This window comes from Hipposideros armiger, unplaced genomic scaffold (assembly GCF_001890085.2).
Source record: "Hipposideros armiger isolate ML-2016 unplaced genomic scaffold, ASM189008v1 scaffold_3, whole genome shotgun sequence".
In the NCBI taxonomy this organism is placed as follows: Eukaryota; Metazoa; Chordata; class Mammalia; order Chiroptera; family Hipposideridae; genus Hipposideros; species Hipposideros armiger.
Window position 1 is genome coordinate 5,960,865 of NW_017731353.1, and position 13,633 is coordinate 5,974,497.

The 13,633-nt window shown below is 48.0% G+C and overlaps 1 protein-coding gene across 2 annotated transcripts in view; it reads right to left on the bottom strand.

Moving 5' to 3' along the window:
* DDX31 (DEAD-box helicase 31) overlaps positions 1 to 13,633 on the bottom strand; it is a 68,233-nt gene that overhangs the window by 12,114 nt on the left and 42,486 nt on the right. Inside the window, exons 18-20 of one of the 2 annotated variants that reach the window (XM_019639087.1) lie at positions 10,490 to 10,601; positions 10,003 to 10,169; positions 4,708 to 4,791 (exon numbers count right to left, since the gene is read on the bottom strand). In XM_019639087.1, coding sequence (XP_019494632.1) covers positions 10,036 to 10,169; positions 10,490 to 10,601 — 246 coding nt within the window. In that variant the 3' untranslated portion in view covers positions 4,708 to 4,791; positions 10,003 to 10,035. Of the gene's footprint in view, positions 1 to 4,622; positions 4,792 to 10,002; positions 10,170 to 10,489; positions 10,602 to 13,633 lie in introns of those variants that run through there. The other variant, XM_019639080.1, reaches the window with a different exon arrangement.

Sequence of the window (13,633 nt, forward strand, 5' to 3'; positions counted from 1 at the left end):
GCAGCTCCAGCACCCCCATCGGAGAGGACAGGGGACCGAGGCACAAAGAGGCTGATCATCTGTCCAATGGCACACACGTGATAAGTGTCTCAACCCCAACTCCTGTGAGAATCAAAGCCAGGCTCCCAGAGTTGGTTAGAAACAAGGCGGCGGGGCGAGGGAGATGGCTAATGGCGAACAGCTTCTCAAACTAGAATGGTATGCAACATAGTAACTCTTCCTGGTTATTTCACAATTCTCCAACAAGCTAGGGTGAGCATCATGGAAACTGACGTAGCAAAGGCCTTCAAAGATGAAAAAGGCCCCAAATGGAGCTTTTCAAAATCTCAAATTTGAACTTCAGCGATGAAGCATTTGTAATAATTCAGATGAGAAGTCTGGTGAGTAGATCCTCATGAGGATGGTTACTTGTTTTAGAGAATACACTGTATCCAGAACTTCGGAAGTAACATAGGCTCAGAAAACACTCTGTGGTGTTGGCTGGGTGGTGGCTGAGCGAGGCCAGAGCCCCGGGGAGCCAGCCCCACGCACCCCTTCATCACTGACCACAGCAGGCTGAGCGCTGACTGAGCACATCCGGATCTGAGAAGTATTAAGTGATAAGAAGTCGCTAAGTTTAGGTGACAAAATCAGGAACTACCAGGTAAGCACTTTCGCTAGGCGAGTTTGAGAAAATTTATACAAATAAAACTGTATTTCTTTTAACAATAGTCGACAATTCCGATTGTTGTTGATCTACTAATTTTAAAAGGAGGGAGCTGAGAACAGGGGAGCAAAATTACTGAACTGCTGACAAAGACAATGTTTCCAGGTACTAAGAACATCGGAAGGACAGATGGTGGGAGCTAGGGTCCGACCAGGCTTAGGGAGCTACACACTGAATTATTTGGGGGGAAAATGGTGTTTTTTCTCATGACAGCATAGAATTCATGGGAGACAGGGTGGCACACAGCAGGCTCGCTCTTGCATATTATCACAGTAACACCCAGACAGTAGGCCCGTTAGTTTTTATCTATCTCTGACCCATTTTCCAGGGTGTCAGACACATGAGGGACTCATGCATGCTCGCTGTTCCTAGACACGTTCTGTTCATGTGTGCGACGGCTGAGACAGACAGACGGACGAACAGACAGACACACCCTGGCAAACAAGACAGCTCTGTCCTCCATGGCAGACAGCACTGGGTCTCAGCTTCTCCAGGGAAGACAGACATTCTAGAAGGTATGTTACTTTTGCTTCTCAGGATCTGCTCCGTCTACAGCTTCAAAACCAGAACTTCATTTCACGGGAGGGAAATGAGTGTGCATGACGGATGTTGCTGAGGGGCCATTCAATATTTTAGCAACAGCCCCAGCTCCATGTGTACGTGTGTGTGTAGGTGTTCAGGGCAGGGGGCTGTTCTGACAGGTGTGTGTGTAGGTGTCAGACGAGTTTCTGTGGCGATGACTGTATTTCTGCGTGCAGGGAAAAACACTTAGTGTCAGAGGGCTGGGGACAGCATGGAGACCTGGAGAGCAAGACCTCATTTGGGGACATTAACTGTTTATCTTCTTTTCCTGAAAAGTGGTCAAGAGAGGCACAGAGACGAGATAAAAATTCCCTCTGTCATCGCGAGGAATGCCTGAGCGTCCCCTCCCCTGAGCCGCCCTTTCTTCACATGAACCCCCAGCTACACCCGTTTGCTGTATGACAGGTGAGGCATGACTTCAGTAACAGGCGATGGGCTTGCACATATCAGAGGTTTGCAAGTAATGCGTAATTATTCTAGGCAGTAAACACCATAAAATGGAATGCGGAATAATTTAGAGACCTGAGTGCTATTATTTTATCCCCCAGAAAAAAACAGAAGGAACCCATGCTCTCTCTGGCAGATGGATTTCAGCGGAGACGCCTCAGCTCAGAGCAGTCATTGTGGCCGCAGCACAGGCCCCGCACTTTGTGGGGTTTAATGGACTTTTCTTTCCAGTCCTCAAAAAGCAGCAACTGGCACTTGCTCGAGCCTGACTGAGGTGCGGAAAATCTGTCAAGTTTTCTCAGCCGCTTACCCTGACCACAATTATACGGTCCGTGTGCAGATTAGCTGCAAAGTCATTCTTCCTCCAGGAGTGACAAGATTTCCCCGAATAAAAGAAGGTGCCTACTGGATCCTTGAGTGCCCGTCTGCGTTAGCAAGGCAGGGGTGGGGTGGGAGGATATAAGGAGTGCAGAGAGAGATGCCTTCAAAAGAAGGGCATAACAACGGGAAAAGTAGCTGTAACAGAGTGGTGACATGGCAAGAACAGAGAGCGGCATTGTCACGGGCGGAGTAATCCTGTGACACACTGCTGTCACTCACCGCCGGCTCCCTGCTGTGCCAGCCAGACATCAAAGGCTGCCCCATACCATCTTACATGCTCTTTATCGGCTAATCAGCCCGTTCTTCCCTAAAGAAAGCCCTGTTAAATCCCGGCTCACAGGGGCATGGTCGTCCTGGTGCCCATCTGCCAGGAGGGTCAGCAGAGGCAGGAGGCGAGGGCTCGCTCTCTCCCTAGTGGCTTCTCAAGGTAGGACAATGCTGGCTCCAAGTCTCCCTTCCCAACTGCCTCCCGCTCTGCTTTCCAGGATCTGGGTAAGAGCTGACGACATCCGAGTCTGAAGAGCTGCTATCTGAACGCACACTTGCTAATGAAAACCCCAGTCATAAAGGTAGATCGTCTGCTAACAATACAATATTGGCACTCTATTTGTGGGGAGAGTGATAAACAAAATGTGTTACTTTACCAGTAATCACCTGGCAGGTGTATTCCAACCTTCTCAAAGTGTCAGCATTTTAGAGATGGTGGCAGGGTGGTCAGGTTCCAGGTTACTAGATCACTCTCAGAACCGACTGAGTCACATCCTCAAAATCAGAGTTAATATGCACAGGCATCAGCTACCCCAAACGCAAGGCCAGGAACCCAACTCTGCTTCCCTGCAGCCCCCACTCCTGGCACAGCCACCTCGCCTGGTGCAGCTCTGAGGCTCTAGCAGAGGGCAGGCAGAGGAGTCTGTGCCTGGGACAGGGGAGGTGTGGCAGCAGGCAGCACCCTGAGCCCGAAACCGCCTGGAACACACCAGAGCCAACTGTGTCAGGCGCTTCTGGATGCTGCAGAAGAGCAGCACGTGGAGATACCTGCCCAACAGAAGCACTGGAGCACTGTCCTCTACAAGAGTTACTGATAACAGAAAATGATCAAGCATCTGAGAAGTCCACAACTGGAGCTAGAATTAGGCAAAACGTTACCCATGATGGAGCCTTGTAGATGTCAAGCCCCGGGACAGACCAGGTGGGATGTTCTAGAATCTTAACTCCTCTGTTTCTAGCTGTGTCCTCTGTGTCCCGTGTGTCGCCTATATGGCCCTTTCTGGTTCGAGAGGCATATTTACATGCCATACCTACTTCTGATTCTCAGAACAATCTTGCATGTTGCTAAAAACATGGCCCTCCTTCTCCCTCTTGTAGCTGAGGAAACTGAGGATCTGAGAAGTAAGCAAAGGCAGGTCCAGAGCTCACAAGCTCGCCCCAGACTGGGGCTGGCAGTGAAGTCCAAGTCCCCCAACTCCAAGACCTACGGTCACGTCCTGACGCTGGCGAAGCAGGCGTCACCGTGTGGGACATGAGAAGGGGGTCCTGCCTATGGACTCGCTCCACAGCCATATCGGGCGCGTGTGTTTCCGCATCTGTAATTAATATGCAACAAGGATATATGACGCCAAATGACTGTGCCAAGCACGCAGGGTTCTTAGTGCCCAAACATTTGCTCAGTGCATCCTTATCCACATGCTGCAAAAGCAATAATGGCATCCACCCCACAACTCCCTAGAAAAGCCGCTCCGGGAATCTCAAATACTCCAGTTCCTGTGAGGGGCTGGGCCTGGTACTAAGAGAACACTCTGTCTTTGAGAGAAATCTTTCGCAAATGTAAACGAGGGAAATCATCTCAGGACCTCCTGAAACTTTGAAGATGGACGCAGAACCTAGCGTCCAACCTGCAGGACAACACTCCTCACTCCGTCACTAGGCCCTCGGGACAGTTCTGAACATGGTTTTGGAGGGAGAGGAAGAGCCCCCTGTGCTCACACTACAGGCGCTCAGCTCTGGAGGCGCCCGTCAGCACCAAGGAGAGCGGCTTCAGCAGGCAGGCCGCCCCTCCCATCTCACCCGGGAGGAGTGTGCCACCAGGGCGCGAGTCACAGAACACACCTGAAGTCTCTGTACAAGTCCCGTGGGCTTTCCATGGTGAAGCTCCTACTGTGGCAAGTCCCGAGTTAATCTACTGGTGGGTGGGCAGTGAAGACAACCCCACACACTGGTCTTGCTGCTCCAATAACACCCACCCCATCTGGACGCGATAAGCGACACCACTGAATTTCGGCTGATCCCTCAAAAACATCGCAATTAGGCATACTTCCTCTTGTTCCAAGCACTTACGATATGGAGAGGACAGATACTGTGATCACTTGCCACAGAAATCAAAGATGGAGGAGTTTACACTGAGCACGCAGAGCTGGCCATATCCTCACACTGCCGCTAACCTGAGCCGAGCGCACCACACCCATCTGACTTACAGCCATTGGTCACAGGCAAATCCAGCTCATCTTACCTTTTCAGGTTTGCTTTCCTCTTTTTTACAGCCGAGACACTAAGGTTTTTGGGGGCGTCTCTCAGCCCGAAGCTCTTGGCCACGTGCCCAAGGTGGAGTGATCGGACGTGGAAGATGTGTTTCAGCTCACGGGGGTAGGTGGCATAGGCGCGGATGAAGGACTGCAGGGCTGGAAGAGAAAGGCGGGGGGGGGGTCTGTCAGGACGGGCTCCCGGAGTGCCAATGCGCCCCAGCCTAATGGTTGTCCAGGCGATGATGGCACACATCCAGGACAGTACAACACACACCAACGACCTAAATCTATACCTGTTCTTTTTTTTGTAATTCGTCAAAAAAAACCCCTATAGGCCCCAACTGTCACTTGAATAAACCCAACATAATTTCAGACTTTACGGGTAGCTTGTAACAATTCTAGGGGTAGGGGCTCTGATTTCTTCATTAGTCTCGGGGCCAAGCCCAGTGCCCGGCACAGGGCAAGTGTTTGATACACGCTGGTTGTGTAACTGAATGAGAGAGGAGGAGAGAAGAAGACATATCAACGTAGCTATGGTTTTCTTATGAAAAATGAAATCATTAGACCTTTCTATCAGGAAAAAATTTTCCTAATTAAAGTTTATTTATTTTTGACTAGTTAATACATGCAAATGTTACAAAGTTTCAAAGGCTTTGGGATTGTCCTTCTGTTTATTATGAATGAGTGGCGTCACTATAAATGTTGCTTCCACCGCGAGCCCCACCTCCAGCTCCCCGATCCAGCAGAATCACCGAGACCAGTTCTTCCTGCACTCATGGGAGTTTAAAACCAAATTCATCCTACAGTGTCCAGCACTGACTGCTACAGTGCTTCTGACCCATTCCAAGAAGGCAGGAAAGAGGAAATGAAACAGAATTTTAAAAAGGAGAAAGAAAATGATTAAGTGTCTAAAGTAGCACAACACAGTCCATCCCTTGAGGACTGCTAACAATTTAGACATGTTCATTAGACATCCTGTCATGAGTTTCGGTCCTATTTTAAAATTAAGAAAAAGGACCCTGTTCTAGACCCGGGTGCTGGCCAGAGAGAAGCAGGCTTGGTTCCCAGGAGGGTGACGCCTTGGTACACTTTCACTGGGCATTCCTTCTAGGAAAGATTTTCCTGTAGCCGGTGGCCCTTGAATATCTTGCAATAACAATGAAAATCAAGTGTCTGCCCTTTTCCCAGCTGACAGGGCAGGAGGGGGTCGCTCTGGAAAGCATCCCCCATCCCCATCACTGCTTACTCTATGGCCAAGCCCTGCTCTTCCGGCAGCCGAGCAGAGCCCAGCGTGGCGGCGTCTGATGGGAGTGGGCACTAAGTACCAGCCGAACCCAGCACGGCAGTGTTTGATGGGAGCGGGTGCTGAGTCCCAGCCGAGCCCGGCATGGCGGCATCTGGTGGGAGCAGGTACTGAGTACCAGCCTCTTACCCTCGCCTGTTGAGCCACTGGACTGCCAAGTTTGCCCACAGCTTAAAGGTAATACCCAGCAGCACCTGGAGATTGGCGTTTATGAACAGTAATAAAAAGTGTCATTTTAGCAGATCAGCTCCTGGAAGGGTCCTGGGAATCCATCAAAGCTCTATTTACTGAGCAAAGTGAACTCCTTTTCCCAATCGATGAGAAATAATAACCCAGGCAACTCGTCGGCACCCCTCTTAAATCTGTGCTTACTCCCCTTTTTAATAACTGAGGACTAGCTGCTTTTTCAAGGAAAATCTTTAACACTTCAAATGGTCTGTGCTGTTTGGAGGGATCTGACACCAGGCTTCTAGACAGAGAGCTGCACATCCGAGTCCTCGGAGAGGAAAGCTACACAACCACTACGGCCCAGGGGACCCCAGCCTCTTCTCCTCTCCCCACGTTTCCTTCCCCAGCCCACAACATTTACTCGTCTAAGGAGCCATGCCAAGCAAAGCCAACCATACTAAAGAATCTGCGCTTTTAACATGTGTTACCCGAGCGCCGACCAGGCCCCTCATGCCTCCCGTCCTCTATGCAGCAGCTCGGCCCCGCCGTCTGCCTGGCGTGCCCCTTCCTCCTCGGCTCCACACCAGCCCTCGGAGCCGTGGATGGAGAGCCCGTCCCAGGAGACAGAGGTGCCCAGCTCACAGCTTTACAGGGATAATGAGTTTGCCGAGAAATGGCAGAAGTGTTTTCTCCCTTGACAACTGGCCAGGCGGCATTTCGCGCTGCATATTTTTACTAAACCTCTTCGTCCTCAAGGCTCCTGTCCCATTGGGGACAGCGACAGTTGGTCATCCTCATATCCTCGCCTGGACTCCCATGTTTGGATGATTCAGAGAAGCAGGAATTTTGGAGGCAGCAGCAGCTGTTTGTAGGCCCTTCCAAGGGGCAGGAAGTGGCTCATGTTGGCAGTGTCAAAAGTGTGTGGAAGGAATGGGGGCTGTGGGGCCCAGACAAGCGGAAAGTAGAGAAGTAATGAAAGCAGACACTTATTCAGGGTGATGGACGAAGCCGCAGCCAGTTGGAGGGAGCACTCCACAGTCTCTGATTCCTATTTCGGAGCCAGAAGGTGGATGAATTAAGGGAAATCTATTTTTAATTAGATTTAAAATTAAAATCAAATGTATTCTTGGGCGTCTGATCAGGACTAGTGGCATCTCATGGATGGTGCTTAGGATCGTGGAGGCGGAAAGGAGCACAACCCCAGCCTGGAAAGGGTAGGCACCCTCGCTCAGCCCCACCTGCTGCAGAAGAGCACACACCTGTTCAGGGTAAAGTCACTTGCATCTTCCGACCTGACACATCAACAGTGACAGGAGGTGGGAGAGGAGGTGGCTCGTTCGCAATCTCTTAGCGACAAAGCGATGGGTGCAGGACCCAGTCTGCCTCCGATCACACTGAGGGGAGAGGGCGGTCTTCATCGGTGGTTCGGGTTTCCTGACTCTGAGAAGCATCCGTCCCAAGCCAGGCGTAACTTCTACATGTGGAGCCCCTCCCTGTTCTCCGGGGAGGCCTGCCGATGGACAGGTGCGAGTCCCAGGAGAAGAGGTACTTGCAGGGAAAGGATTCCACTTTCTGAAATTTTTGTTCAGGAGTCTGGAGTTCAAACTTATGTTACCACAATTTTTACCACTTAAATATCGAGTTAAAAAGATGCAAGAAATGAGAGGAAAAGGGGGTAACTGCCTCTGGAAACTGACAACAATTAAGTGCTAGTTATTAACAACGACTGGGTCAGAAAATGCAAAAGGAAAACAAATGTATCCTTGGCCCAGTTTCCAACTAGTTTTCTGCCATAAAAGCAAAACCCAGCTGCTTTGTTAATTATTCATGAGGTGGGTTCTGAACTGGCATAAAAAGGAGGCAAGTCAGTAGTGAGAAATTTGCATATGCAAAAGATACTATCAACTTAGGGGTGTACTAGCTGTCCCCAAGTTGTAAATCCAACACATTTACAGTGGCAATTATGTGTCTACTCTCCCCCAACCCCCAGAGCCCACAATCCTAAGTAACAGGAGAGAAATGAATAGCAAAGGGCTTTATGTCAGGACCTACTGCAGGCAGTTTGTCCCAGGCCATCATCACCCTGCTGTGGAAATCAATTAGCAGATAAGAACAATGAGACATTTATTCCCTTCTTGGTGTGAAATCAATGGGGAGTGGCACCACTCCGCTATCCTTTAAAAAGAAGACAAGGACCTCTGCTTGCTCCTTGGTATTATAAGCTCAGTGGTAATGATCAAGAAAACACAAAACCACCTTCTCTAAGGATTAGTTACTGTAACTAAACAGTAACTAGAACATCTAAATACTTCTGGCACCAAGAGAGGACGGTGTGAGTTTATTTGTTTTCATTGCAACTTTGTTACTCCCCTGAAATCTGTAGCACATTGCCTAGTGATATACCCACTGTGAGCTGAGTCTGCCAAACTTTCAGTAACCACCAGACTGCAAAGTGGCGTTGTGACAAACATTCTATTGCTCTTGAGAGACATGGTCCAGCACTTCTCTAACAACAGGTTCTCAGGAAAACCCTTAGAAACTGCTAAATTCAGTTTAGGGAGACGCTAGGATTTTATTTAGACTATTATCAGAACCCCGTCCGGAAGGACGCACACGCGTTATGTATTAGCGGTCACGGGCAAATACGGGGACTTTATCTTCCACCCTGTGCAATTCTGACTTGGTCCAGTGTAACAGCAACAACTGAGGGCTGCTCGACGAGCATAAGGTGCACATCAGGCACTCGGAAGTACTGGCTCCCTGGCCTGCGTTTACCGTCTACTTGCTGATGCCCACCCATCGCCTGTAACCAGACCCCCGGCTTCTACCCTGCCCCCGAGTCTGTTCTCACACAGCAGTCAGGTGATCTCTTTAAGCCTCCATCAGACCACAGACATCTCTGCTCCAAGCCCTCCAGCGGCCCCCATTTCACTCAGGATAGCCCCAAGTCCTCTTGACCGCCTCCAAGTCCAAGGCCATCTGATGTCATCGGCCTCTGCGGACTGCCCCCTTCCAGCCATGTTGCCTTGAGAGTTCCTCTGCACCTCTGTTCCTGGCCTGGAATGCCCTCTGCCACAGCCACATGCCTGCTCTCTCTTTGGGTTCTTGCTCAGGTGTCACCTCCACAACAGGGCCCACTCTGACCTTCCCTCTAAAATGAACTCTGCCCGTCACCCATTTTATCTCCCTTACCCTGCTCCACTTTTTCACAGTTCTGATCACCTTTTAATAGACCAGTTTAGGTATAACTTATTATGTTCATTATGCTCACTGTCTGCCACCCCCCACTAGAATGTTAGAAAGGTGAGGATTTTTAGCTGTTTTGATTCCTATGTATCCCCTGCACCTAGAACAGTGCCCAACTCAACACATATTTGTTAAATAATTAAAAAAATTTTTGATTCATAAAAAAGAAAAAATTTGATTCATAAAAAGAAAAAAAGGATGTACAGACACAGTAAGCCCTCATTTAACGTCATGGAAAGGTCTGTGACTTTAAGCGAAACAACATGTAACAAACACAGTTCCACCGCAGGCTCACTGATGCAAACAAGAGTTAAGTTCCTAGGGTATCTCGTCAATGAAATGAAATGACGTTATAATGAAGTGATGTTGAACAAACCAACGTTCTTCGAGGACCAAGCACTCTTCTCAAAATGGCAGGCACCTATCAACGAGAACGGTGCTGTCCCCACATGGAAGACGCCTCATTAGCACACACGAGACAGTCGCTGGCCGAGACACACAACGTTCCACGGTAAAAGACGTCCGGCTGTCCCAGGCCCCCACCCTCCACTCTGCTCCGTGCTTACAGTGAACGGCTGAGCCCACAGCTAATGCTTGGTGATCCCAGGAGACAATTTATCCTATAAAGGGTCTGAATGTTAAATGCGCACCTAACTCTTTTGAAAATGCCCGAGGACTTGGGTTCATGGTCTGCGGCCTCCTTTCCCTTTGTGCTCTCCTACAGGAACTGCTGAGGCCCAGTGTCGCCAGCCCTTGCCTTCCCCTCTCATCTCCATCTCTACAGCCATCTCTCCTGACACGCCACGTCTCTTCCACCCTGTTTTCAAAGAAACAGGAAGACAGATCTCTAAGATCCGAGTTGCTGGGTCAAAGCCCTAGTCTGACGTAAGCCAAGATAAAGCCTCATTTGTGCAAAACATAGGGAAGAATGAAATTAACATTTAATATCACTTTAAAGCCTCTCGCGCCTGCTTCCAAACCCTGCAGAATTAGTGAAATTGAAGGCTTCTGCTAGTGAGCAGAGACCTCAGGTTGGTCTCTCAGCCCGTCTGGGGGACGGGGGGTGGGGTAGATGGAGGTGAGGATGATGCTCTGTGCTGGGCTGTTCATCCACAATCATCTAAGAAATTGACCGACCTTTCTTTGCCCAGGAGACCTGCCTCTCGCTGGAGTGCACGTAATCTTCAAATAGTGTCTGCAAGACCGTGGCTTGCTCTCGGATTTCCTGGGGGCCAGCGGCACGGGGTTTCTGGGAGGGTGATGGAAGGATTAAAGGACAGACAGAGTCAGAGTCAGGAATAATGAAGCAGTTTATAATAGATTTAATAACAGTAAAATCACACAGTAACCACCTAGGGGCCAACAAGGGTAATCCTTTCAATATTACTCGGGAAAAAAAGGGAGCTGTAAGGATGTGGAAGTCAAGTAAAGATGAGCATGGCTTTGTGAGGGAGCAGATCAGGTCTGTTTATTTATTTACTTATTTACTTACTTTTCTTCTTGGCCTCTTACCACTCACGTTCAGAATAAAAGTTCACTGGAGACACTTTGGAATTTTCTAAGTCCAATTCCGGCATTTAAAACATCACTAAACTTAAGCTGTTTTCAGATGACTCTGGTGCCTCCCACTTAGGCCTGAAATCTCTCCCTTCCCTGACACTCCTCAATGGAACGCTGGCAGCTCCACGGTGACAGCATCCCACGGTGACCTGCCTACCATCCAGCCTATCCCTGAATTTCAGAGCATGCCTCCTGGTTCCTAGGGAGGTTCAGGCTTTCGGCGTTTCAGGTTCTTCCTTTCAGCCCAGAGCCACTGTGATGAGTCCCCAGAACCTATTAAGAAGTGGGCTGCGTGGGTCTTTGCACCAAACCGCCCCTCTGTAAGAGGTAACACCTGTATGCACGAAAGACCCACAGATGGGAAATGCTAAGAGAATAAAAAAATTATTTTCTTTTCATCCTTGAATAATCTCAGAGAAAAGACTTCTTTCTTTACATCCCCTAAAAACGAGTGGTTTTTGTTTTCTGTACCTTAAAACAAACATGAATGCTTTCTATTGAATGTGACCCTTAGATGCAAAAGAACAGATTCTCCAACCCAATTTGCCTAATATGTTGACTCTGAATGGTGCTACTTAGCCTCTGTCCCTACCCCCACCCCCAATGTAAGTCACCAGGAAAAGCACCAGTGGGGCCCCGCAGGGAATGGGGTGCACACGCCCGTGTGGGTGACTACGCCTGACCTAGACGATCTCTTTCACTTTTAAAGCTGCCAGGGGAAGAACAAAGGGGAGAGAAGAAAATGCTTCAATCTTCAGATCGACATTCATCTCTATATTAATAGAGACTTAACAACCTGAAAATGTTTTGAGTTTAGTCAAATCATGCCTGCTACCTGTTTGGCTGATGACAGCCTCGCTGATTTCACAGTACATGGTCCCCCTAAGGGTTTTATCCACTCAAATGTCAAGAGAAACGTCATTCAGGAGCTGTGTTACGAAAGTGGACATTTGCTATTGTCATTAACAGTGATTTTTTTTTTTACCCTCTTAACTGATGTGAAATGCAAACTTTTTTTTTGCTGCCCTCCTTTCGTTAAGCCACCTCAGCAGCGCAACTGTCACCTTCCTTGCGTTTTTTTTTTTTTTTTTAATATGAATGTGAAATTAGCGAGAATGCCCTTTCCCCTGGCGGACAGAATCCTCTGTTATTAAAAAGTAAAGCACTTTAATAATGAAAACTTTTTCCTCTTTTTCCTGTGTTTTAACTGTTTAAAATTAATGAGAAGGGCAGAATGGTTGTCAAAGCGATATTGAAAGCCGGGCAGCCAGGACCGAATAAGCACAAAAATCCCTCTAGAGTGTTAAATAAACAGAGCTCCAGCCCTCTCGAATCCCTCTGTTGGTTATTGTATACATTCTGTAACAGCTCTCAGAATAGATCTGAGAGCCAGGGAGGCAGAGAGGTTTCAGAATTCCAATAAAGGCCTCAAATTAAAGACAGCCTGGTGCGAATTCCTGGAGAAAATTAAAGAGACCTCAAGCTTAAGTGACAGGTGACTTGCTTCTGTGTCACAACTGTCAGGGGATTTAGTGATAATATGGCAATATATTACAAAGGGCTTTTCTTATTCCCCCCTTTAGGTTTCAAAATGAGGCATCTTTTCTTCCCCACCAAAAAAAAAAAAATTACATACACACATACATATATAAAATGTGAGTGCGTATACAAGTGAAATATGTAGGAAAAGGTATTAAAACTAAGTTCACACGTTTGAAATGATGAGGTCAGTTTTAGTAAACTATGGGGAAAAGTTAATGGCAGAAAACATAATATACTTAGGAAAAAGCATGTCTGACTACCCCCCACCCCCATTTCCAGAAATACTTTATTTTAAAATTGCCCCTCTGGAGAATGAATGAGGCATTTTTCAGGTGTCTTCTGGGGAGGACAGTCTAAATTTAAACTGAAGACAGAGGGGCAGAGTGATGCAGCCCCAGCTCAGCCCCAGACAGGTAAACTGCTCCCATAATGAGAGTGGGTCAAGCCCCGGAGGGCATGTGAACCCCCACAGGACTGGCGCTCCCACCCTCAAAGACACACAGATCCGGTACTGGTTAATGAAGCCAACTCGCAATGAGTGGACCACGGATAGTTTAGAAAAATACATTTCCAACCGTCTGTATGCACTTGATACCCTTTGTCTGTGAGACCCTACTGATCTTGGAGAGAACAGACGATCAAAAAGAACTAAGCAAGGGGCTAGTGATCTCATTTTAATTTTAATGTCTCAAAGCTGGTGATGGTTTTTTGTTAGGATAACTTTACAGGTGTATTTCATAGGACAAAAGAACTTACAGGAAATACATGTTTGGATGTGTGTGCACTTTGAAGATAAAACACACCTATCAAGAAGCAACAGATGAGTTCAAGATAACTACTCTGGATTATTTTTATTGTAAAAAGTTGTAAGTGGTGGGAGGGTGGCTTTTTTGGGGTAAGGGGAGAGCACGCGTCTTCTAAGGTATTTTAAAACTAAATGGGGGGATTTTGTTTTAATCACTTTTTGCCAAGCTGAGTCTTACCCCCACAGTCCCTAGAACCTTCTGAGTGCTTTCCAGGAAAGTTGAAAGATCAAATGTATTCTCTTTGTAGGTGGGTGAACATTCACACACCCAGGCGTAGCTATATATATTTTATATACCTAAATATGAAATATACATTTTACAGATGCTTCACTCGCTTGCTTTCTGTTCACAGAAGCCCCAAAGTGTATAAGCC